The following is a 27,304-nucleotide window of genomic DNA, read 5'->3' on the forward strand; positions in this document are numbered from 1 at the left end:
ATGGGTGCAAAAAGACCCACCCCCGAAATTTTTCAGTTTTACGTGCGTTGCGGTATTGCATACACGAAGAGGAGTTATCAGGTCATCATATAAGCTGAGCCCCGCTTCCCATAAGCTGACCTATCCCCCCCCCCCCACACACACACACACATTCGCTAGGGCAATGCTGGATCCACCCCTGGTTCGGTGGGAGGTTCGCGCCAGGGGCGTAGCCAGGGGGGGGGGGTTGTGTTCAACCCCCCCCCCCCCCCCGAAAATTTTCAGTTTTGCTGGCGTGTATATACACGCGCACATACAAACGCACGCACGAACATACATAAAGTATGGTTGAACCCCCCCCCCCCCCCCCCCGAAAAAAATTTCTGGCTACGCCCCTGGTCCGCGCCTGCCTTCAGAAGTTTTGGAACACCCTCGCTGAAGAGGATGTCCAGTTCTCTTTTCAACCGTCCCTTGTCATTTGTGCTGTTCAACATCGTGAACCTATACTAATCCTCTATTCATTAGTGAGTGCTAGCGGTCGGGCTAGTCGGGCATTTCATACGACGATCGGGCCTCGATCGTTGGTCACTCTCACTGCTGCGCGTGGCAAATTCAAAATGAGCGCCACAAGCTGCGGAGGCGAAGGCGCACGCGCGTGCACGTGACGGGCCACTCCGACAACTTCGCGTCGCACCCGTTCCCGCGTTGCGGAGGGAAAGCAGCGGAGGGCGCACGCTGCCAAGAACTGTCGTGATCGCTGCCGGTGGGTGTGCGCGCACAACGCCCGTGCGACGATGGGCAGCCTCCAAAATGCCGTCGGGGCCGAATCCGGCACTGCAGCGTCGGGACGTGAGAGCCCGCCTGCCAGTTTCAGCCAGCTCGGAATACCAACGGGCCCAGATCTACGGAACACAACTCTTTTTGGGCCGGTAAGGTACTTTGCTGCACAGCAACAGCTGCTCTCGATGGCGCAGTCGATGGGCGCGTCAGTAGCACGCTCACCGACGTATACGTTTAGAATGCCGCACAGTGCGTACTGCAAGTCGCGCCAAATGCCGCTCACAAGATCACTCGTGACGTTGGTGGCTTGTGATCCTTGATCGCGCAGCTGGTAACCACAAATCATTTCGTTGTTGACAAAAACGTCCGGACAAGTTAACGGTACTATGATATGGGTAAAACAAACTCTTCCGACTGTGCTTTTGGCGAAAGTTTGATTTCTGACGCTGTTACACTTGCGGTGTGCTCAAATTTTATCAATTATCTGGTGCCGTGTCCAAGCATTCAACCTTTTTGTTCAGGCTATTAGGGCTCTGGAAAGGTACTAAAACATACTTTTTGATAGCATTGGGGCTCACGCAGATAGCGTATAACAGCGCTGAAGACTTTTTTTTTTTTTTAGTTGCCTCGATGTGTCCGTCAAAACACTTCTCAAGCTTCGCTGTGTGTTTTCCTCATATGTGTGTATGATCAAGCGAACAAAATTCAAGGCTATTCGTGTACGTCGATCATAGGCACGCATGGAACTCTTGCTTTACTTAACACGCGTAGTAATCGACCTGCATAAAGCAGTGCATGAAGGGTTTCAAAATGATGATCATGCTATTTCCTTCGCAGGACTATGTGGTACCCTAGCACACCAAGAGCCACTTATACATATTGTTGATTGCTGTTGATAATACTGTTGCATCTGTGTGCAGTATATATGGTAACAGGCAAAGCCTTGGTGTAACGTAATTCTGTTGCTGAAAGTCTTGTCAGTGTCCTCATAGTTATCACTTGTCACGAAAAGTGACACCACGGACATGCCATGCACTAGAACGTGTTTCTTCTACCACATTTGCTTTTCTTGGTTTAAGTCATTACTGCACACAACTGAGAAAGACCTTCCAAAATAGATTAGTTAGGAGTGCAATATTAATGCGCGTCTGCCATGATGGTACATGTGGAGGTGCACATTCAACAGTTTCTTCTACTCGGTAGATTTCATGTTTTACCTGGAAGCATACAGCTCAGCAGTATTATCGCTTGTCTGGAATGCACAAATCTGTAAGCAGCAGAGTATCGTAGCCATTGAGCCATCGCAGCAGGCATACTTCATGCCATGGTAAGCTACCCTGGCAAAGCAGTGCCATCTGGCTGTCACTATTAAATGCGAAGCATTTTTTAGCGAACCTAAGGAACTTTAAGCGTTTCTATCTATCCATCTATCTAGCTGCCAGGGGCGTAGCCAAGGGGGGGGTTGGGGGGGTTCAAACCCCCCCCGAAATTTTTCAGTTTTGCTTGCGTATATAGGCACGCACACATACAAACGCACGCACGAACGTACATGAAGTATGGTTGAACCCCCCCCCGAAAAAAATTTCTGGCTACGCCCCTGCTAGCTGCCTATGGCTGGGTGCTTCCGTGATCGCCTCCTTAATTTGGTGTAGACCAAAATTGGTATAAGAGGGTGTGATGATTATGACTGTCTGGTTGTGACGTGAAGAACGTGAAAATCCTGTCGCATGTGTCATCAAACACTTTCGTCCAGACACGTGTGGCACATACCCGTGTACGACGGGCCACAGTATGCGGTATGCACCACAGGTGATTGACAGTTTATATCTACACAGGAACGGCAAGAACAGACATTGTTAATTTAAATACGAGATCGTTAAGAAAAACAGTCATCGGCAGCATTGGCCTGACGAGTGCAAGGAATAAAAATCAGGATCCCAGCAGGAATTGAACCAAGAATTCTACGTGGCAGTCGGATATTCTACCACAGAGCCACACCAGGTCTTGAAACTGCTTTCGAAAAAGACCCTATGCACACGCAATGTTGGTGCAACATCAGTTGGAGTTGCAGTGCTGGCTATCTAATTTTATAACAAAGTAATAAACGTTACATATGTACTCCTATGATACAGGCGTCATGTCGGGTTAACGTCACTTGTGGTTCCAATGTTGGCTCCACTTTTATAGCAGTCTAATAAGCATTAATTTGTATTTCTATAATTCAGCAAGCTATATTCAAGCATTGCTCGACTCTGGAGGAATACGCTAACGAAAGTTACGTATGATATTCACGTCATCGCACTGTAAAGGGCACTTCGTTTCGATAATACTGATGTCTGTGCTTTAACGTCAGTGCTGACGTTTACATCACACCATAAGTTAGCCTTTAAATGCCAGTGTAGTTGACAGTCCTGGTAAGCCCACGAAGTGTACGTAACTACTACACTAACAAAAACGTGTCGATCCACCTTGTAATGCTTGGCTCAAAGCAAAAAAAAAAAATGCAGCGTAGACAATAACTTGCCAACTGCTTCACATAACTTGCCGACTGATTCCCACAAGGGATGGGATCTGGCGAAATTTTTTTTGTTAAATTGTGCAGATCTGCACTTATAAACAAAGAGCACTGATATATCGGTAGTTAGGGATTCTCACGAAACTATTGGACTTCAGAATGCACGATGATGTGAACCACCTCCTAATATTTATGAACTACTGGACATCAAGCGGCAATTTCGCTTGAGGTATACCAGGCGGGTATTTCCATGCAAACATTTCAGGAGTTAATTTAACTTTTGCAAGTTTTCATGCAACTAAGTAGTGCAGATACAGTTCAAGCTCGAGCTAACAAACGCTGATTTTACAAAGTTTCTGATCTTACAAAGAAATTTCTATTCCTGCAATGGGTACCCATAGAGTTCAAGGCGGTCATCAACCTGAATTAACGAAACTCGGCACCAGGCCCGATTTAACGAAGATTTGCTGAACTGAATTAGTAAAAAAAAAACTGTGATTTCTTTCTAATTTGGACACAGGTGGGCTTTTTTTCAAGCAAGCAAGCATGTCATTGTGGTTAAACATCTAGCCACCCTGGTCATTACCCTAGTTTTATTTTGATGAGGCTGCACGTCGCGCCCATGCACAGAACAGCAGACTTAACAGTCATTAGCGCTTTTACGTACCAAATAATGCTAGTGGCGGCAGTGGTATATTGTCTCTGTAAATGCTCTCAATGGAACATGATGGTTGCTTTCATTATTTAACAGTTTATTCTACAGGTGGTACTGATCACCTCCTCGCAACTTTCTCTCTCGGCCTGCTCGCACAATCACTGCATTTGTTGTCCCCATCTTTGCATATCAGCAGCCTATCATAGGTTCACATGACTGTCTACCAGACGCAGCTGCATCACTCGGACATGGGAGGTTGCATGTCACGGACTTTTCACATGCGCAGGCATGGGTTAGCGTCAAATACAATGCCATGGTAGCTTTTGAGTGTCACTATGTTACAATATTATGCTTCGAAGGACTGAGAAATCTCTTTCGAGATTTAACAAACTTCCCAGTTTAACAAAATAATATAAGTGTGGTCATTACTTCGTTAAATCGAGTTTCACCAGTACTTTCGTTTCCACCGTCTTCAGTTTGTGTCGCATCAGTGTAGTTATTGGCTCGTACGCTTACGCAAGGGCTGACATCACCTTTAGTAGCCGGATTAATAGCCACACGACATGGTTACCTCTGGCAGTAGCGCGCGTCAGTCATTATGCTTGATGTTTCAATGTCTCGTTTCATTCCGTGAGCACTGTACAGGCAACAGCACTCCTAGTACTGTACTTTGACAGCATACGCCTGTTTTTGTGCGAGAAACCCTGTCACTTACAGACGCTGGTGTGTCCATGGCACTATAGTCTGGTACAACTAGAAAGGAGAAAGGCAAGAGAGACTCCGCCCATATGGCATAAGCGCAGCAGCAGATTGCATCCATGACTAAAGAAATTGCCCCACTCATGTTATCGGCCACGTTCTTTGTTGGCAGGATGAACGGCCATCCGACTAGAAACGTCAGCCGGGAGTGCGCACCCATTGGTGCAGGTTTCTGTGCATCTTCCTTTGAGGTTGAAATGCCACTGCCTCCTAAAGCCGTAGCTGACTATAGTTGCACAAAAATCTTGTGAAAGCGAAAGTACTCCCAAATGTTACTGCCTGAGGATACTGCCTTAGATTTCTATGCGAACTGCCCCAACTAGCGTTGCGGCTTCACCTACAAGTTCCTCGTGGAAATGTCCTTTTTGCTCAATACGTTTGTCCTTTTCTATTTACAGATCAAGCCACTGAGTGCTGTGTCTCGATTAGAATGGGCATTTTTTACCATTTCATCACTGAGCCTCATAGTTTCCCTGGGTTTCACAGTGGAACGTCTGATAAGCTTAGAAAAGAACACGGATGATTACACGTTTGCCATTATGTTATGCTTCACATCATGTAAGTTGTTTATTCAAGTTCCTGCATTTCATAACAGCTGTAGCACTGTCTTTAAAATTGCTTCAAACCATACGTGCGATGCATGGCGTGGCCTTTAAGCTCTGAACTTCACCTTTTGTGTTGCTAAAATAGCAAATTATCAAAGTGGCATGCAGAAATGGCTTTTTGCAGAGTTTCATGTTCCACTGCATCCATGTATCGAGGCATATTTGTATTTGCATACCGTAGTAGCGTTTGTTTCCCCCAGTTATGCCACATTAATTAGGAATGCTTACACACGCTTGTGCACGTACCAGTTTATCATTAATAACTTCATTTGTTGACCACGTGTTATGTGAACAAACTCACTGCAAAATATATGTCGAAAAGTCTGTTACTGGTATACAGGCTCTGTCAGTAATGTAAACACCTATACAGAGGTCAATCATTGATTACATAGAAAAAAAATCACAGTTTCGCCGCAAGGGCGAAGCAATGAATGCGATAGCAAGAAACTAATGCTATACGAAGTGAGGCTCGCCAATGGATACTCTCAGTTTGAACAGCGCTCCTGTTACAAAGGCGGCCGAAGCGGCGAAGGAAACTAGCGTGCTTCAAGTGTCGAGCTGTGACACTTGATAGTTCGCGCTCATCTTCTGTTTGTTCGTTTAGCGGCGTCATTTAGCGGCGCTCCATAACATGAGCGCGGACATCACGGTTAAAGCTTGAAACATCCTTCTTGCCCTCACCACGAGAAAACCGCGCGAGCAGACAGCGGAAGGCCAAGGTTCTCCTTGCGCAAATATAAGAAGAAGCTCGCGAGCTCGCCGACGACTTTTAAATGCGCTCGTCGCGCTCCTAGTGCCATCTCGCTGGTAATGAAGAAACGCTTATGAGCGCCGGCCATGTCTGAGTCCGTCCAGCGGCAAAGGGTGTGTATATAACGCTCGCCGTTAGCTATGCGGAGGACCTGCGTTCCGTGGCGTAGTGGCTAGCGCCACTCGCTGCGGAGCAAGAGGTCCCCGGTTCGATTCCGCGCTTCGGAAGCATTTTTCTGAATTATTTTTCTTTGGGGCTTTTATATATATATATATATATACATACTTATACATATACGGTGCATGACGGCGACGGGGACGGACATTTTCCAGCCGAGACTGTCCACATAATTGCTATCGCAATAAAAGTGGTTCAAGATCCCTTTAAGTTGTTCACATAATTAAAATTGCTGAGAAGGATTCATCACCTTTGCTTATGTGACACCAGTGTTCTTGTTTCTTTTTTTTTTTTCCTTTCCAGTATTCTGTTTCTTCTACATTGTGCATGGGATACTGAAGGAAAGATACCATGAAATTGCTGTCTTCATCTTTAGCAGTATTCTTCTACTGGTGTACTTGATCCTCAATGTTGTATCTCCAAGCCAGACTGCTGGAGCATCAATTGAGAAAAAGGTACAGTAAATGCACTGGTGTAATAAACTTAGCAGAGAACTGTTTGAGCAGAAAATGTCTATCTGAAGCTTTCTTCATGATTTTTTGAAAGTTTTTGTGGATTTGGATATTTTTGTTAGCTATGGCTTCATGTGAATAAAGACATGAAAAAAATCTTTTGACAGGGGATGTTGCTGGAGTCGACGTTTCGACAAGGGAACTCGTCTTCATCAAGGCAGCAACTCTTGCCATGATGAAGACAAGTACACTTGCTGAAACATTGGCTCCAGCGACACCCCCTATTAAAAGATTTTTCTGATCTCTTCAAGCCTCTGTCTTCTCCAGAATTTCTGTCTTGTTTGGATTTCATACGAGTGAAGAATTTAATATCCATAGCATATACATTTTCAGGCTGCTGTGGAAGCACATACTTGTACGCAAAGCCGATAGCAGTTCAGGATGCGGAGTGCAAACTTGCTCATGTCCCGTGCAGGTGCGGCTGGGTGTGGCTGTCTTTTTCTTACTTGGCATCATCTACCTAGGTGGGCGAGTAGCGCACGGATATTGGAGTGAGCGCAGGCTGCTTTTCCGCATCAATGCCAAGGAAGACTTGCAAGCCATGCTCGGATGGCTTTTCCTCTGCTCCTCTCTCATCTTCTTCGACGTGCAGCTACAGGTGGGAGCCAGGCACTACTTCTCCTTGTCAATGAGCTGGATAATCCACAGATTGTGCTGCGGCAGTGGGTTAATTAAGCAGAATGAGAAAAAAAACATCTGGCTTTGCAGCTGTAGAGTAGTTACAGACTTGGAGCAGAAGTGTTTGCAAGGAGTCGGTAATAAAATTACACAATGCTCCTTTGACCTATGCACATGTGAAGTGAGCTTTTTATTTTTTATTTTTTTTCAGTGCAGAGAAGAGACGGGTGGCCATAGCCCATATAAAAAGTACACTTGAACCTGGTTATATCAAAGGCACATTGGACATGAGAATACCTTCGTTACAGTAGATAATTACTGTAACCACAGGCTTATTACATGCCAGTACTGTTGAACCCCTTTGTAAGAGTCACTGATGTAAGAGACAATTGGGTATAAGAGACACAAGTGTGCCCATGTCGAAATCGGAGTTGCTCCGAAAATAACATGGCACCCTGCTTATGAGAGACACCTCATATAAGGGACAAGAACTGCTCCCTAGTGTGCACCTCTTATAAAGGGGTTCAACTTTACTGGTAATAAACATTTAATTTTTGTGGTACATTGTTATACTTGACAATTGTTATATCTGTGTTCATTATGTCACAGTTAGGTTGCTATATAGTAATCATCGACAAGCTGAGAATACAGCGGGCACAAACCAGTTGTACTCACTCATTTTTGTAACGTCATGGCACAGGTAAATTTTTTTTCAATGTTAGCATCCCACAGCAATTGCGTTTCCGGGTGCAGAGGCACAGAGGTTGGGTGCAATGTGATGCCATGATCAAAAAACATTCTGGAGTTTGCTGGCATTGTGAAGATGTACATTCAGTTACAATGGTTACAAAAAATTTTTTGAATCCCGATTATGCAACAAACTTGTAGGTTGTATTTAGTGATAACATTGCATGGTTACTTCCTGGTACAAACGTTAACATGACCCTAACTTTGTGAATAGCTGAACAACAGGCAGAGCTGGTGTGGATCAAATGGATCCTTTCTTTCAGGGCACTATGCTCATCTTTGTCATGAACCACGGTACAGATTTAAGTCGTACCGAGATCATCGTGCTGGCTGTTGGACCAGTTGTGACCGTGCTCTGGGCCATTGCTGGGGAATGCACTGTGAGTATAGTGAATTATCTGTGCATAGTTTCATAGTTATACACTTAGAGTGTGCTATATACATAAAGCAATATAGTACCATAATGATCTGGTTCCGAGTCTGTGTATTTTATCACAGCATGCATATTTCAGAGCTTGTAAACAGCATGTGGACACCACTAATTGTGAACTGCTGTGGTGCTCTTGTAAAATAGCTTTTACAAGCTTACTTAAATGTGCCAGAAGTGCTGGATGTGAAGGGTGCTCCAATAGGGAACCAGATAAACCACCACTCTTTTCTGGTGAGTGGAAATTTCTTTGACCTGGCGGTCAGGAACGTGTACGGCGATTCACTGAGGCTGTCACTGATGTCGCTTGAGGTATCATGCTGTAGTAATACTGTAATGGTAAAGAGCTGTGCTTTAATTCAGACCTTTTAATGCCAGCTTATTTCCCGCTGCATTGAACCTGTGGATGTGTCTATCACGTTCACATTGTCGAACAAATACGTGCCACAAAGATTTTCTGTAGGAGTATATCTTTAGGTGCAGGCTTGGTCAGAAGAAAACTGTAGGACGCTCGCTGATTAGGCGCGACATTGAAGACGAATACTGAAGGCAGTGACGACATCACCACTCTTCATGGCAGTGTGGGTCACGGAACAGATCAAGAGATAATGTGACCAATGCTGATGTTCGGCCTTGTTGGTGTGACATAATAACAGTAAACCTTAATGAAAACCAGCAGATAATGAAGCCAAGGAAGGTAGAGGGAAAGTTAATTGTACTGTTTTAAGTGTATTGTAGTAATTGTGATATAGATGTGAAGAAAGTGGAAGAAAAGTTGCATCCGAGGGTCGCAGGTTCGGTCCCTGCCAGCGGCAAGTTGTCTTTTCGTCCACTTTACTTTCTTCGCATCCGTATCACAATTACTACAATACACTTAAAACAGCACAATTAAAGTTCTCTATACTTTCCTTGGCTTCATTATCTGCTGGTTTCAATTAAGGTTGTGTCAAAACAAAACAACGGGCCCTAGAAAATTTCCTTCCTTCATTCATAATAGCAGTAAAGCACTTGAAGGACAGGGACACGGGAAGAACACAACACGAGTGCTACATGTAGAAGGGCCATTTGTACTAGAAATGAACTTAACTAGTGTGCTTTTGGTGCATCTGCCTGTGGCATTGCTATCACAATTCACAGTTCAGTTTCACTTGGCTTTACAGTGACATCAGGTGTTTGGTTAACTGCAGAGCAAAAGCACTGCTCCTCTCCTCTGAAGAACAGTGGTGAAACTCCTCTCTGAGTGATCTAACTGTTTGTTACACGGTGCACGCTACATGTTTCTGTGTGCATACTTTACGCTTGAATGTGTTTGCTGAAGTAGTGTTAGAACATCTACAAGCATATGCAGGAAAAAAAAAAATTCGGCAGATCTCACGTACCATGGGAGTCGATGCTATGCGAAGCATGCGGCTGCTAGGGGACTGTGGCGTAACTCTTTTTACTCAGCGACACGTTACAAAATGACGCTAAAGATTTGTATAAATTTTATACGCACACATATAATGTTGAAGAGCCGCATATGTGCTATATAACCAGTTCACGGTTGGGTATGCAACGTGGGTATTACCAACACCAGAAGCGGTAAGCTGATATGTAGTGCTTATATGTGTCCCGAGAAGGCACGCACGTTTCACGAACCGTGTACATGTGTGCAAGAAGTTCTTGACAGTTCTTCAACAAGGGCATCATCACTGTGATCAGTGAGCACCAGCAGCTGGTCATGACTTGTTATAGGATCCGGTCGGGATCGTGGTGACGAGGGGTCCATGTGTAGTGAGGTATGTGGTATAGTAGAGCTGTTGGAATTCGTCGATGCCTCGGTCATTTCGTCGACAAATTGTCTGTCGACAGAGCCGGCGACATGTCGGAACCTGAAGCCACCCATCGCGTTGGTGAGGTATAGGCCGTCGAGGCTGGTAGGCCTGGATAGTGCTACGTAGATCAACATCAGTGGATGGTGTTTGTCGCATTCGTAGACTACCTGGGCGTATGTGGCCTACGTAGCCTAGTCTACAAAGCGGCTGTCAATCAATCTGGCATCATCCTCGGTCGGCATGAGGCCATCGCCCAGCCTCGTAAGAAATGAAGAAGACACTGCGCCGTTCTGGTGGACGAAGTGCACTTTACGGTGCGGTGATGAGGATATCATATGTAACTTTCGTTAATGTATTCCTCCGGGGTTGAGCAATGCTTCAATATAGCTTGCTGAATCATAGGAATACGAACGTATTGTTTATTAGAGTGCTATAAAAGAGGAGCCAACACTGGAACCACAGACGTTAATCTGATATGACGCCTGTATCGTAGGAGTACATATTGTAGGAGTATCATGTAGTGTTTTTGCTTTCTTGTAAAATTATATAGCCAGCACCACAACCACAATTGACGTTGGACCGATATTACGCCTGCGTAGGCTATTTTTCCAAACCATTTTATACACCTGGCATGGCTTAGTGGTAGAATGCCTGATTGCCACGCAGAATGCTGGGGTTCGATTCCTGCTGGGATCCTAATTTTCATTCTTTCCATTCGTTGAGTCAGCGCTGCCGATGTTGGTTTTCCTTAACGCTTTAGCATTTAAGTAACCAATGTCTGTTCTCGCCGTTCCTGGTTAAATAAAACTGTCAATCACCTGTGGCGCATACCCGTACACCGCGGGCCATGGTAAACGGGTATGTGCCACACGTGTCTAGTGGAAAGGGTTTGACGACGTACGCGACAGGATTTTAACGTTATTCATGTCATGACCCGGCACTCATATTCGTCAAATCCGCCTACCCTCCCATGCAAATTTTGGTGTACACCAAGTTAAGGAGGCGATCATGAGAGCACCCAGACGTAGGCGGCTAGATAGATAGATAGATAGATAGATAGATAGATAGATAGATACGTAGATAGAAACGCTCAAAGTGCCAGAGGTTCGCTAAGAAATGCTTCGCATTTAAAATTATCTCCCCTTGTCTCCTGTTCACTGCAGATTCGCAAGGAAAGCAAGATCTGGCTATCCATTTTTGTCCTGCTGTGGTTCCCCAATGTTGTCTACATAGGCCTCAAGCTATACGATGTAAGTTGCATGCACAAATACTCGTCCTTTAGCATTGAGGCAGAGTCAGCTTAGTGCAAGCATGCAGGCAGAGTGTAATGCATGAGAAACATTGATTAGCTTTGAAGCAAAGCTTTCTGCCCTCCCAGGATAGGCATCACTGTTGCTGAGTTGTGTCGGCTTTTGGTTTGATGCATATCTCAGCCAATATATATGTGGGTATACATATGAATAATATATGGGCTCCAGGTACCAGGTACCAGCACACTGGCTCTTATATACTACTGTATGTTAACCTACAAAGTAGTGCCATTAAGCACAACTGTTTTCTGTCCAATAAAGAAGGTAATTTGCATAAAACCTGAGCATATAATGTCACCTCGTATTTCTCACTAAAGTGCACCGACCCTTATAGTCTGTCTCGCAGTATATTGGCAGCACAGCCAAGGCTCTGAAGCTCAGCAGATTGTTCAAGGCTGCTAGCTAAATGGTAGCTTCAGTGCTGTCGTGCGCTGTTTTACCCATTAGTTCCCTAGTGATGCTTGTATTTGCTTGAGATTTGTGTGTCTTAACTGGAGACTGGGTTATAGACAAATGCTTATTTATTCCCATTCACCAGGGCACCATTCTTTAGATTTTTTAGCACAAACCAGGAATTACAATGTTGTCTTACACAAAGTGAGCATAACAGTGCTTACATTTTGCAGTAGGAGGTAGAGCTTCCTAGCATAGCATAAAAGAAGATGTAAGAACTAGGGATGGGCGAATATTTGGACTATTATTTCAGTATTCAAATTCGCTTTGACACGAATTTAAGTTATTCGAAATTTCATAGTATTCGAAATGAATGAATAGACGTGTATTGGACCACATGTGACCCGCCTGGTAAGGTGGTTTCACTGCAGCGTGGGGCTGCTATGCCATGAAACCACCTATCCACTATCCAGGGGAAATCTGCACTGCCGCGAAGCCACAGTTCAAGGTTAAATGTACATATTACCTGCACCTCAATTAACTATTTTTTTAAGTTTAAAAGCGTGTTATGTGGGCTTATATTTGTTTATATTTTAAAGTGTAACATATCTTAAAGCTTATAACTTGTGCTCTATTACTATTCAAATCCTGCCACTATTTCAATTTCCTTCCACTTTGAAACAAAAAATGTACACTCACACACACCTAGTTACACTTATTAAAAATATTGTGCAAGTTAGTTGGGTCATGACAAAAATGCTCATTTTTCTTTATAATGTGTTATATATACTATTCGAACTATTCAATTCGAAATTATTCAACAAGATCGCTGTTCACTTCGAATTCGCTTTGAACCTTTAATTTACTATTCGCCCATCCCTAGTAAGAACATTAATAAGTGATCTGAAGATACAGGCTGTACCAGTAGCCCAAATATGTGCATTATTTTACGGCGTCAAACAACATAAATTATTTTGAGTGGGTACGTAAGCCAAGCTACTTTATTTTTTGCAGCTGGAACCCACCGAATCATGGACTGTTCTGTACAAGGCTACAGTGGCGTGTGCTGTGGTTGCCCTGCTTATTCGCTTGGCTTTGGCTTTCACCATGTTCAAGGTGGCCCGCAACTTTGGTCGTGGGCTTCGAGAAAAATGTATGTACACACACGTGATTTTACATACTTTCCGTCTGATCACTCAGATGTCTAAGCATAAAGGAAGCTACAGTGTATATCAGCACTGCAAGCACACCTGTCAGAGGGAGATCAGTCATAGCACTTTGTTGTTTGCCTGAAGTCATGATTTTGGAGCGAGGCAATATTTATAAGTGCACAATTTAATGTTTCACTTAATCGTGGTCTCACTGCTATTCGGTGCAAAAGCAGTGGTGTGGCACCATTGTGACGTGTACACAGTATTAGCTGCCCGGCACCATATTAAATTGCATAACGAAATAGCAGTAAAGTGTAGTAACGTGTCACTTTAACAGGAGCACACCTGCCGTCAAAGTACCTGCCTGCCATGTACTTTGAAGCTGAGAATTATACTGATGGGAAGCTGGCTGGCTACAGTGAAGCCTTTCCTTTCTGATGCTGCCTTCTCCTACCATTTTTATTGCTCTATTTACTCAGCTTAGTGTTTGTGCCACTTTATTAGCCCCTTTTTCCCCTGACAGGGATAGATGCTGGAATGCTAAAAACAACAGCTTTTGCAAAAGGCTTCCGACTAGTGCTGGTTGAAACTGCAACTTAGTGGTAGCCTCTGATATTGTAAATGTGGCCCTCATAGAGCAAATTTCCGGCGTCGAAGCAGCAAACTTTGCCCACCAGCGGCCAGCATCCAAAATTTGGACGCGCACGGCCTATTAGCTGAGACTGTGTATATTTGCCTGCCGCAACAGCTGCTGGAAGCATCGATTGTGTGGTGACCTGTCCCAACCAATCAGGAAGCACCACTTCAGTCACTGCCTCTTGGGATTGATGGCGTCCGCAGCATTGGTGCATTTGTTTTCGTATGTTCGTGTGCTCCTGCGTGTTGTTATTATTATTATTTTTTTAAACTTCCGCAGCAGTTTTACCGCAGGAAGTGAACATGCAAGTTTAGCCTGTCCACTGATGCGTGGTATGACTCGCTGTGAGCAGTCCAAAGAGGCAAGCACTGCGTAGTTTTGTCTGAGTAGGCTGCCCACATTGACAGTGGCTCGACGGCGTTCACCATTGGATCATCGCATGAGGGCAGCACAAACGTGGTGGCGCGTCTCGGCAAACATTTTGATGCGCGAGCTTTGACATGTAACTTCGCTCCACGAGGGTCGGCGTTAATACATGATGCAAATTTATGTTCGTAGATGATGTAATAATATGGTGTGGCCAAAGTTACCTGTGTCGTGTTATATAGTACTCTAAGTTCAGTGTGTTCTTAGTGGTCAAGCATAAACTTACGCCCATCTCAGCAAGCATATTGTCATCACTACATTACAGTGCCACAGAAGTGTTTTTGGTACATAATCTGCATGAGCCCGTAATTCTTTTTGTTATGCCACTTTCACACCACATTTCCCAGTTTTTCTCTCTATTTCTCTCTCTCTCTCTTTTTTTGACTAACATACTGTCACACTTTCTCAGTGCCCTTTCTGTTCGAGCCTTTGTATCTGTGAGTGAACTGCTGCTGACTAACTCAGGGGGATTTCCTTAAACTGTGCAAAGCAGTATCTGCAGGAGAGTCATTGGAGTCGCTGCGCCCTTCCACTTACTACCGCTACTCTGCTCCTGACGTGGGCGTAGCTCATTCACCCTGCAGGTGAGGCTTTTGCAAGCTGTGGCAAAGGCTCTCTGCACGTCCGGCATGCCCCTATGCGGTGGTGGACACAACACGTTGCACGTTGCATGGCAACTCTCTGCAGCGAAAGAAAATGCTTTGTCATTCAAACCATCAGTTTGCGGAAAGACTGCACGTGAGAAGGACAGAAGAACACGTCACCAAACCGTCTTTATTCAGAGGTGCCCAAGCGGCTCTCACATATAGCATGCAGCCCCCTCGCGCAATTAAAATATTGGCTACCTTCAGGTGTGGAACAAGCCTTGCAAAAAATGGTGCATGGATGGACTTCTCAGAAACAATATTGCATGTGATTGAATTGTCGCAACACACCGTGTCCTCATTTCCTGGCATTCATATTCACCGCACTCTGCCCTCTCACTGTGTGCACCTTACCATTCTGATCAATTCAGATGCCACTGGTTTCCACCACAGTGATAGGAATGCACATTCTCACAAAAAATACAGACCATAAAGAGCTGCCAGAGCGCATCTTTCATTTTGAAATGAGCATTCAGGTGAAAAAAATAGCTGCTCAAGACATTGCAGCTCGTGGCGGTCTCAGTCTAAAAGAAACAAAATTCTGGGTTTTAAGGTTTTACATGTTAAAACCACCATATGATCATCAGGTACGTCATAGTTGGGGACTCTGGATAAATTTTAGGGCCCTTTCGCATAGACGTAAATCTAAGTACATAGATGTTTTTCTTTGTTTTTTTTTTTGCATCCTGACTGCAATGAAATACGGCTGCTGTGACCTGACGTGGACAGTTTGTTTCAACACTTCAATAGGTTCCACTTTTCAACATTTGCCTGAAATTAAACACTGCACAAGTGGCAAACGTTTGGGTGGATGAACACGCATTCACTGGCAAGTATAAGCAGCAGTTATTGGTTGTACATAGCACCAGATTGTTCTCCTAGCACAGCTATTCACTTTTCTGTGAAACTGTGAGTGGTATCTAATCAGGAGATGAAAACAATCAAACCATTACTGCAAGGGCTGCTTCCATAAAATGACTTCATCTAATAACAAAGGGAAAGCAACTGAGCTACTCTATGCACTTAATTTTTTGCGGAAGCGGTGCCACTTCTGAACAAGACTAAGCTAGATAGAACAAAGCTAAACAAACCCTGCCACTAAAAGTCTTCACTGCGACCATTAGCATAGGACTGAGGCAAATGTAAAGATCTGGACCTGTGCAGTTGAAACTGTATTGTGATTTCGAAATTGTCTCAGCAAGCGGTCTTCCATCGATGCCTTAGTAAGCCCAGTATTTATTCATGCTGTTTGTGGTTCCGACGCAGAAATGACAAGGCTAGGTATTTTGGTTCTTAATCCAGAAGAGGTTAAAGGGCTCCTCATCAGCCTCTGGAAATACAAAAAAAACGCAATATTCTCTGCTGGCATTTCTCATCTTTCTGGCACGCTTCGTGACCTAGAACAGTGATTCCCGTGACGTCTATGTAGTACATACTCTCGAATGGTCCATATACGTGAAATATCAGACGTGAATTGTCTCCCGCACTGCTTTCCATGCAGCCGCCCATCCGTTCTACCTTGCCTCGCATGACTATCGTGCGTGATCAACTGATTTCACTTCATTATCTGTGTTTGCGACTGCGAGATAACAGCGTGTAGCCTACAAGCGCAAAATCTTGATAGGGTCAATGCTTAGTGCTGACGTGGTACACATGCTTTTAAGAAATAATTGGCGAGGGGGAGATATGGCCTGTAGGAAGGGTAGCGAAGGCGGGGAGGAACCCACTCCTTCGTCTTTGAACGAGGGGTGGTGAGTTGCCCTTTAAAATATTCTTAAAGTGTTACAAAAGGTTAAGGTATTCTATCCTGGTCAAAAAATTTTTAGAAAATTATAATTCAATCAGAAAAATCAATGTACCTAACTTGTTCGATCAAAAGCAATGTACAATCGCAACATTTTATTTATTTTGTAAAGTAAGTGGCATACTGTACAGACAGCAGAAGGCATCAGGTCATGAATAATTTTGTTAGAAGCATGGCACTGATACAAGGAACATAAAGGGTGAAAAGGCTTCCACATCGGCTCCTCATGTTACAGGGACACGCTGTTGCCCTCGATATGGTAATCGTAAGGATTGACGATCTCCGAGGCATCGAAGTGTTTCATGCGCACATGCGTGTGCCTCGATTCAAAGTTGGAATCGCCACTGTTTAGCAGTGGTGCGGCATGCTTCCATTTCTCACGCAGCTCCTTGATACTTGATAAACCAAATGATGCATTGTGGTTGTTCCCTTGTAAACAGAGCAGCCCGCCGGCACATAACACGTGTCTGGCATCATCGTTGCATGGCAATACATTAGCTAACTCGAAGAATACCGCAGCACATGCACAGAATGCACCCTAAATGTCAACACCCATCAGTTCCTCGCGCAAGCGTTTTAGTATGTGAACGATGCCCTCTGTGGCACAGTGGCGCCACATCGTGTCATCTTTGAGCAGCGTATGAAGCTCTCCCATTGCGTGACGGCGGAGTTTCGTGACCAGAATAGTGTTTAAGGACTTTTGTCATATTTCCTGCGTGTTGTAAAAGCAAACGTGTGGTGGGAGTGACAACAGTTCAACGAAAAGCGTGACCCTTTCCACTTTAACAGTGCCATCCAAGTATCGAACAAATTGGGGTTCAAGGCTGTTTGCCACGTGCTCCTGTGTTCCCGCTCACATTGCTCACTATAGTACACTGCCTTTCTTTGTGTTGCTTTTTTTTTGCGAGTTAGTAGCTTTCATGCGTGAAACACTACTCAGACAAACCTCAAGTAGTCTGTGAACCAAATACTTGCAGTGGTGGCTCAGCATCTGGCTTTTTCCTGTTCTGCGAAAGGTGGAATTTTTGTTTTCCAGTTGTAGCACCATCACTGCAAAGGGGCCAGAGCTAAGAGTAAAACAAGCTTGATTGAAAATTATGCGCATCGAAAGGCCTGACACGGTCAGAATGAATCTAAAGCAGTTCTTTAGAATCACCAGGTGTAAACTTTTACTTTAAAGTCAGATAATTAGTCATTGAGGTGCCGTCGTAAGGGCCAACTGAGGAGAGGGGACCCATATTTTTGGAAGTAAATGTGAATAATGTATGTAGATCGGAGCTGGCACACCAGGCATTTTCAATTATAAATGGCATGTTATGAACATCTTTAATTAAACAAGCATATTATCCATGTACCTGACAGCATGAAATTAGGGGGCAAACGTTGAAGAAAACAAAAAAAAGAACCTTAGAGGGGCTATGTACGGAACAATGGCATGGAGAATTCAAGAGCTTTTCATCTGCAGTTATTAAAGCATTCATTGAATACAGTGACGAGATGTGCTTCTCAAGGTTTAGTTTTCGGCTGTAGCTGTGTGCAAATGTTTCGGTGAATATGAAAAGATTGCATGTGGTCAGGATTTAACCTGTATTCTACCACTAATGGCATCTTTCGTGGTCCTAAACTTGCCTTGATGCATGAAATTCCATCATTCTTTCAGCCACAATGGAATGCATATTGTCATCACTTGAGATGCTGCGACAAAAATTTTTTTGGTTCAGATAGGTGTAGTTGCGGACACATATTCTGCCATATACGTATATTTGTTAAAAAAAAAGTATATACTATAAAAAAATGAAAGGAAGGAATTTTGAATGCTCGTTTCTTTTGTTTGACATAGCTCTAATGAAAATCAACAGAGAGTGAAGCCAAGGAAGGTATAAGGGATGTTAATTGTACTGTTTCAACTGTATTGTTGCAATTATGACATAAATGTGAAGAACTTAATATGGACGAAAAGATAACTTGCTGCCAGCAGGGACCAAACCTGCAACTTTCAGATAGAGTGTCTGATGTTCTACCAATTGAGCTACAGCGGCGGTTGTCCCCTCGTCTACTTTATCGGGTATTCATATGCACGCAAACCTGGGAGTGTTAGTCAGCACCGTTTGTGGCCGTGGTGACGAGTGTGGAACACTCTTTTTTTTAGCCAGCTGACGTCACATAGCTCGTGATCTTGTAACGAGCGGACAGCTGACCAGTAGGCCCTTGCATACTACCTGAAGGCATCAACTCTGCCTGAACAAGAACCTCGCTATGAATGCATAAAAGGAGGGAATTTTGAGGGCTCTTTTTTTTTTTTTTTTTTGATACAACCTTAATGAAAACCAAGAGATAATGAAGCCAAAGAAGGTATAGAGGACATTAATTGTCCTGTTTTAAGTATATTGTAGTAATTATGATACAGATGTGAAGAAGGTAAAGTGGACAAAAGGACAACTTACAATATTATATATATATATATATATATATATATATATATATATATATATATATATATATATATATATATATATTGTCCCGACGCAGAAACAGCAGAAGTCAGATATAGCACAGCTCCCTTTAATTATGCGAGGCACTAGAAAGAAGGGATCGGACGTGAACCTCGTCTTCCTCTCTTGCTGCGTGAGCTCTTCTTTGTTGTCGCTGTGCAGATTGGATGCGGCATTTGCCTCCCTCCAGGGAAAGCATCGTCCCGATGCGCTACTACAAAAGACTGTGTAGTAGACGTATAATGCAAGTTAATCTGCACAATAGGGCTTCATTCGTACAACATGCACGATTTCCAATTTGTGCTGGCGAATTTGCGAGTGACTGTCAGGGATGACCTCATAGTTAACATCACTTCGGCTTCGTACAACACTGTAGGGACCAAAATACCTCTTCAGTAATTTTTCAGTGAGTCCCCTTGTTCTCAAATATATATATATATATATATATATATATATATATATATATATATATATATATATATATATATATATATATATATATATATTTGAGAACAAGGGGTAGCCGGATCCAGGAAGAATAGAAAAAAGGTATTTGACGCAGAAGTGAAAAGTGTCTTGATTAACCGTAGGCCCGGACGAAGGCCGGGCCCACAGTTGGAACGTTAATATATATATTGGTTCCATGTTATGGCACGACTGCGCAGTACAATTAAATAAAATTCTCAACAAAGCTTATTTATAGCTATGTATGTACTTTGTGGAATATGGCAGCATGTGTGTGCGTTAAAACTGCAGTCTTATGGCAGGATGAATCTCCCTTCATGTACGAATGTATCCACATTTATTCACGGTTGTTTTTCTCAAAAACATTAGGAAGTTTTTGTTTTATGCCAGAATCATGGTCAACTAAGTCACTAGGGTATCATATGCTAAAGCAACTAACTCTGTGCAGCTTTTATAAACAAGGTTTGTTTCTCATGTAATGATAAATGTTTTTCTGTAAGCATTATTGTGGTGCTTGATTCTATGCACAGCCGGTGATTTTCAGAATAGAATTGTTCAGATAAGCTAGGACACCTGTGTGGATCTTTGCACATAAACTCTGGTAGAATTGTTGCATTGGTGTAGAGGTCTTTTTTTGTGCTGTTACTCTTGTAAGCTTATGCGTTTGTTATGCTAAATTGTGTCCTCTCATATGAAGTTTCTGCGAGTGTAGTTTGAACCTACATTCATGAGTACAAAGCAATAACACTGTTGGATTGTGCTGAAGACAAAGTGCATTGAGCTCTTCTTATAATACTTCCACTGACAAATTTTAGTGAAGTGCATTAGGCAGCATAATGCGCTTCACACACATGTGCAAAGATTTTATTCTCTCTCTTTACGCACGCTGAAGCATGACTGTATCTTCATGGTGCTTTCTTGGTTGGCGGTGATGCTGATCTTTGTTGTGGGCAGCACGTTAAGGTGGACCATAAAAATTTACTTGCCTGCGTCAGTGCAGCATGCATACTTGATACACAATTCAGGCAAGCAGCTGATGCATCTGCATAATGTAATTGCATGTGTTTCAAACAAATCATTTTATGTATAGGTGTTTGCATGATTACCGTTAGTGTGCTTTTTTTCTTCTCTTTTTTTTGGACTAAATTTTATCATCTTACTTTTTCATGAACACAACATTGAAAACAGCCATGCAGATTGAAGCTATTACTCTTATGACCTTTTGGTAATTACCATTTAGCTGTACTCGTAACACGCACCTGATTTTCACAATTAGAAGTGAAAAATTCAATGCTCTTTGACTATTCATTTTTGTTGTAAATATAGAGTAATGGCAGTCTATGTAAAGACAAAGGTTATTACATCCAAGGCACAATAAACTGAGCATCACTTGTCCTTACCACTGGGAGCTTCCTTACTGCTTATAATAGCCCAGAGCTCTTTACTATACATAGCATTTGAGCTATGCATTTCCTAAAAGCCTTGCACACCTGGCAGTTCAACAACCTAACTGAATGGGCATGATTATGGTTGAAGCAACAGCAGCTTCTACAGCTGCAGCCATCATGTGGATTAAATGGATTAGAGCACTTTTGAACGCCAATGACAATATCTTTTCACTGTTGAAGTTTTCCTTTGTGCTATATTCTAATAGATATGGAATGTTTTCTTTAAAGTTTTCCCAGAAAAGTGAGCACTACAAACGAATAAATACCACGTATAGTAAATGCTGAACAGTCCTCTCTTGTCTCTCAAGGCCTCATTCGTAGGACTCTAAACTATTTTTAGAGGGTGTATTTCATATGACTTGATATATATTACCAATGCATATCAGTTGCATTGTCCTGTTGAAGGCAGACCTTGATAATGTTTTGGTTTTAAAAGGGAGTTTAAAATAACCATTTAGGCTGCGCTCATAAATTAATACTCGAATACATTTTAGACATCAATATTATCGACGACGGCACTTTAGGAATTGAGATATCGAAGTAAATTTAGGACACTACTTGCGACTTCAGTGGGACATTCTAGTACTATCCCAATGACGTCAGCTTAATCCTGTCATTAGCACTCGTCATAATAATAAAGATTGTTACACTGCAGTGTAACATGGAACAAAATGTTAGATCTGCATTTCTATTTGATTCTTGGAGAAAATTGAATGACTATGTTTTTGTTGTCAGCCTGTGTGGTGCACAAACTCACCCAGCAACGATTTCCTTTGATTAGCAGCCACACCGCCAATCTCAGAGGCTATGCCATTGTGTGTACTATAGTGTACTGCTATTGTATATTATGCACACTCAAACAATTCAACATTTTATACGTTTTCATACAATGGGTATTTTCAGAAACGAGCAGCACCAGAGTTCAGGTATCGCACCATAGGTAACACACTTGTTGATTATTGCGACAAGGTGTATAAATGAGTTGCATTAATTAGTGATCAAGCAGAGCCATATTTATGTTCAGACAAGCATAATTTAGAAAGTTGGGAGATTTTGCTTATCAATAATATGCTCATGAGGATCGCTTAATTCAAAGCTGCACTGCAGTGCAGTGATTGCACCTTTCAAGCAGACGTCATTGCTCAGCAGGCTCATTTTATCCACTAGTGTGCCATCACTTTCTCACTGAACAAGTGCGGATAACCACAGAAGCATGATCTATTTGTGTAGCCTCATTTATGGCACTCGTTTAAGTTCTCTTTTAATTTCAGTGCCCTCATTGAGAGAGGTAAACACATTTGTTGTCAGTCTCATAGGAATTTATTATAATATTAGTGACTTGCTTTATACTCATGGACAACTCTTCTTGGCAAAGAAACGAAAGCTAGGCCAAATTGCACAAATGCTACCACGAATGAATGTGGTCCCACACTTGTGTTCATGTTTTATACATGAGAAATAAAAGAAAGCAACATCACTTCATTTTCTGCAGGAAGCTATTTGAAAGAGGATGCAGCACACACCAGCGAGATATTTACATGTTTTACTTGGTGTGTTGTCATTTCGAGTTTTGCACACATGTGAATGCCACACCTTTTACACACCTCTGATTCTAAATGGGGTCTGCATCTTCAAGTGAGCATCCGTCACATTCTGGCGCTTCCATGTACTCGCCTTAGAAACTTGCGACAAACTTTACCCACAAATGGCTGTCTAAGCAGACAGAGCAAATGGTATGCAACTCTGCTGCCGTGCAGCCATCACCTTCCACACCACTACAAAATGCAGACCAAACTGGAGTACATGTAGGAGTAAAGTACTCACGGATTGAAACGCAAAAAAATAAGGCTAAATAATGCACATACTTTCGTTTCCAGCGTCTACAGTTAGTATCATGTTGGTGTAATTTTGACTCGAACACTTACATCGCAGCCAACATTACCTTTAACGGCCAGATTTGCAGTGACATGACATTCGCCGTAACGGTACAGTGGTTATGGTGCTCGGCTGCTGACCCAAAGTTCACAAGTTCGATCCCGGCTGCGGCAGTCGCATTTCAGTGGAGGCAAAATGCTAGAGACCCGTGTACTGTGCAATGTCAGTGCACTTACAGAATACCAAATGGTCAAAATTCCTGGAGGCATGCCTCATAATGTTATCGTGGTATTGGCATGTAAAACCCCAGATATTATATTATGTTATTGTTATGCAGCGACATGAGATGATTATCAAGAGCCATTGCTCATAGCATTCGTTATATACTAAAAAAATGATGTCACATTTCAATCCCTAAGTACTGTTCACGAGCAGAAGCTCCGCCCTCATATCTTTCCCTTCATTGCCAAGAAAAGTTGTCTGTGAGTATAGTTATGTCAGCAAGATAGGTATGTGTGGTCATTTGCACAAGCTCATCTGCTCTTTATTTCACATTGGTGGCCATGGAAACTACAGTGGAAGCCATTGGGACCAATCAGGCACAGTCAACTGAGCATGCTGGTGATGAAGAGGAAGCGTGATCTGGTCGCATGGCTGCACACTACACTGTGTGCAGTAGGAGTTCCCACCTGTGCGCTTCAAGAGTGTTCTTGTGTGGATGATCAAGAGTCAGCGCTATGTGCCATAGCTCACAACATGAGTGTATGCAAGCAACCAACAAACATGGAAGTGCTCTTTATGTCACGCTGTTGAAGTTTGGATGCTTCTACGCATTTATGTTGACAAAACTGCCATCTTGCGAAGTGCTACTCTCACTGTGAATGAACTGCAGCCAATGACCAAACATAGCCACTGTCACATTGTGATCGTGAGATTGAGTAAACCTAGTGTGACATACTTTGGTTCCGTTATTTTGGACATGGAACTGTTAAAGCTACTTGTGTGCCAGGTCTCGTATGCCAGGAAGTGAGAACTACAAACAAAAAGGTGCAGTGAAATTCCATCTATTATATTCTGTGCATGTGGCTTCCATTCCTTGTTAAGCAAGCAAGTTCCTAGTGTCACTTTTTTTTATGCACCCTTAGCCAACATTGTTTTCGATATCCTGACTTGTATGTCACTGTATTTAATTTGCTTACTGTTCACACATTATATTGTTTACGATTTATATAGTGATCTCAGTTTGTGCTGAGTGATTGTTAGTTCATCAAAGCCTGAGGCTGTGCTAGTCCGAGTGCTGGTAAAATTTAATAGTACTGCACGTTGCTAAAATATACCTTGAGTGCCTTGTATGTTAAAATGTGCCTCTTATATGCTTTTTCAGCCTATCTAGTGGCAATATTTGTGTCTTAGTGTATTGCTCCAGGTTCTGTAGACTGACTGTACCTCGGTAGCATTGCATCTGCTCATTGCTTGTATTCTTGTGGTTTCTGTTGAGTGTCAGTTTCTCGTGAATGCCAGAAGTGTCTATAGCAGTGAGTCGTGAAAAATGTAGTGGCACATTTTAGGCATTGAAGTCTGATCTTCATATTGCAGCAGTATTCAGACTTTATGAGAATGATTGCCATTTTTGGCGGTGCACTTTTTCTTGATTAAAACAAATGTCAAGACTTTCCCTGCTTGAAAAAAACAAAATAATGAGGAATTCAGCCTTTGGGAGAAAGGAAGCTCGAAGGGCCTTTTTTTTTTTTTGCAGACAGTTCTTATCACTGAAATATCACTTTGTGAAATGGCTTGTCACTGTTAAGAAAGTTTGTATTTGCCGGACATTTGTCGCGGCATTAATGGTCACACTTAAAATTTAGTTGGTTTAGCCGAATGACGGACACTCCTGGACACATATAGGAGGCTATGCTGTTTGTATCATTTTAAAGTTTGTGCAGCACTACACAAATTAAATATAAACTTTTCAAATGGCCTCAAATTTTGTTGATTTGAAAATTCTCGAAAAAAATTTGCAGCTTGACCCCACTATCTGCTGCACACTTTGATGATGTTTTAACATATAGTTTTTTTTTTCATTGACCTAAGCTGGTTCTTTCAAAACCCGTTCACCTTTTAGACAAAACTAAGCCTTCAGAGGAGCCCTTCAGTAATTTTTAAAAGACTACACTTGATTGTAGTCTAACATGCTGATCATTGTTCTTGTCAAACATTGTGCTAATCTGTGGGTCATTTATTCGACAAACACCGTCTGATGAGTGCATAGTACATGTCTCGTTCTAGTCTTATTCTCCAGTGTGTACATTTAACTTCTTTTGCCCTTAGATCCACCTTTTTTCCTTTGATCCTATCTCTTGTTCACATTATAGTATGTCTCTCTCTCTGTAATCGCTTATCTATTCATCGGTCAGTTTTTTTCTTCTACCACATTGTTTTTCCTTTTAAAGAGAGTAGCATTTGTACCCAGTTTACTTGGCAGCACTTGCTAGGGAGCTCTCTTTCTCTGTCCGCTCCGTTACTGTTCTTGTGTATACAAACCTAACGGTAATAACTGACCTTCTAGTAAAAGTTGCTAAGTTCTGAAATTGTCATCACAATCTTGTCAACGTCTTCCCATATGTGTTATTAATGCCACCACTTGCAAGCGGATTCTCATTCTCATAATCTGAAGGGGCTTCACACAATGTTGCCTCTGCCATTGCAGTTTGTGGGAGTTCATTGTTTCACGTCACACAAAGCGGTAATAGACACCTTGTAAATCACACAAGTAACATTCCTGTGCTTCCACGTAAAAGGTGCACTGTTATGCCATTGAAAAGTGCAAGTAGTGTGTAGATACCTGTAAAATACGGCATTTATTGAAATACATGCATCTGTGACAATATGACTTGTTTTTATTAAACATCTGTACAGTAACTGTCTGCTTCCTACTCACAAGGCTTGGCTCTGCTGCTCTGACTCAAGTGATTGGATGCACATAGAACAGTTTCGTTTATGCTTAACTGTAATGTAATGCCCTAAGCTCTTATTGCCTAAATTATCTTTCCTGTGGGAATACATTTTAACTACACTTTAGAAAGTACTTGCAAGTGAGATTATCAGAACATCCAAAACTATTTGTGCATTATTTACCAGGATGAAATTTACCTACTTGTGTACCAACATGAACAGATATCTTGTGCAAAAAAAATGTCTCTGTAAATACATGTTTTCTTACTGTGCGCCTTTTGTCTTGAAGACGAATCAGCTCATGCCCTCTTCCATGCTGCAAAGTAGATGGTGTTACAGAGAATATGACTTCAATTTGTAAACCAACTAGACAAAGCCGCGTGGGTTGTTATCGGGAGTGTTTAGCCTTGATAATCAGGAACCCTCGCGTGTAGAGAGGAAATCAACGAAGTGCGCAGCTTGGTAGGTTACAAGAGGCTCTGATTTCGCTCCTTTAGCTTACAATGTGACTGTGCTGTGTGTCTCGTGCAGGTCTGGCATTATTTTATCGCGATAGCAATTATATGAACTCTCCAGGTGCATTTTTGCTGTCAACATAGCGGTGAGGTTCTGTATAAAGTCCAAGGGCGATAACATTGCCTCTCGCGTTGTTTGTTCTATGTGCGAGTGAAAGCGTGCGAGGAGAGTCGGTGATTGCAGCTGAAGGAGAGGGGAACCGGAACCATGCCGGACACGGTCGCGTGCACCCACCTCGATAGAGATCAGCAGGTGGCTTATACCTTTGTGCATGCGGTGTTCTCACGGCTGAGTTTGCGTTGAAGCAATAGACAGCACGAACGTCACTTCGCTTGTGGCAGCAGCCGCGTTTCCTTACACCGGCGTTTTGTTAAGCTATGCCAGGTCGGATGCTAAAGGAGTTAGCTGCTAGCCTTACTTCACATTGAGAACATAAACTGCGCTGGGGAAGAGACACCAGAGAATGTAGACTAGTCTGCGTTCGTCCTGTCTTCTTCTACTCTGTGTCTCGTCCCCTGTGCAGTTTCAAGTTCTCAAATAATGTTTTCCCAACTAGCCCCGCAACATATGCTCCTTAGCTTTGCTTCCTATAACATTCCAGTTTGTTGCTATCACATTCTTTGCTTTGCCTTTGCAGCGAAACTGTGTTGTTTTTTTTTAAGAGCAATGCGGTGGCACTGACATGGTTTCATTGTGCAACTACACCTGAGGTCAGCATTCAGCTTTCTTTCACCTAATCTTCCCATTCCAATTTATGAGCTCATGACCACTAAGTCACAAAATTTTTAAAATCAGCTTGAAGTCATTGAACAACATAGGTCATGTGGGTACATTTGGTAGGCTTTTATTTCA

At 42.8% G+C, this 27,304-nt stretch overlaps 1 protein-coding gene across 5 annotated transcripts; it reads left to right on the top strand.

Annotated features, from left to right (window-relative positions):
* The first annotated feature begins 666 nt into the window (after positions 1–666).
* LOC119389461 (uncharacterized) lies at positions 667–25,902 on the top strand. Of its 5 annotated transcripts, XM_037656738.2 has the most exons (10): positions 668–908; positions 5,087–5,246; positions 6,525–6,676; positions 7,149–7,331; positions 8,362–8,478; positions 11,503–11,589; positions 13,057–13,195; positions 14,750–14,840; positions 20,850–20,886; positions 23,561–23,630. In XM_037656738.2, exons 1-9 carry the CDS (start codon positions 774–776, stop codon positions 20,860–20,862), a joined length of 1,077 nt encoding a protein of 358 aa, XP_037512666.1. In that variant the 5' UTR covers positions 668–773; the 3' UTR covers positions 20,863–20,886; positions 23,561–23,630. The 5 variants fall into 5 exon arrangements, with proteins under 5 accessions (XP_049270390.1, XP_037512666.1, XP_037512665.1 ...); XM_037656737.2 differs by lacking the exon at positions 20,850–20,886; XM_037656740.2 differs by lacking the exons at positions 668–908; positions 20,850–20,886 and adding an exon at positions 1,108–1,154.
* The last annotated feature ends 1,402 nt before the right edge of the window (positions 25,903–27,304 follow it).

Source organism: Rhipicephalus sanguineus, chromosome 4, assembly GCF_013339695.2.
Source record: "Rhipicephalus sanguineus isolate Rsan-2018 chromosome 4, BIME_Rsan_1.4, whole genome shotgun sequence".
NCBI lineage: Eukaryota > Metazoa > Arthropoda > Arachnida > Ixodida > Ixodidae > Rhipicephalus > Rhipicephalus sanguineus.

Bases quoted from the DNA above. Each gene is read 5' to 3' on its own strand.
- LOC119389461 (XM_037656737.2), top strand. From the start codon at position 774: ATGGGCAGCCTCCAAAATGCCGTCGGGGCCGAATCCGGCACTGCAGCG. The intron at 6,677-7,148 runs GTACAGTAAATG...TGTCCCGTGCAG, and splicing joins GAGCATCAATTGAGAAAAAG to GTGCGGCTGGGTGTGGCTGT. The intron at 7,332-8,361 runs GTGGGAGCCAGG...CCTTTCTTTCAG, and splicing joins TCTTCGACGTGCAGCTACAG to GGCACTATGCTCATCTTTGT.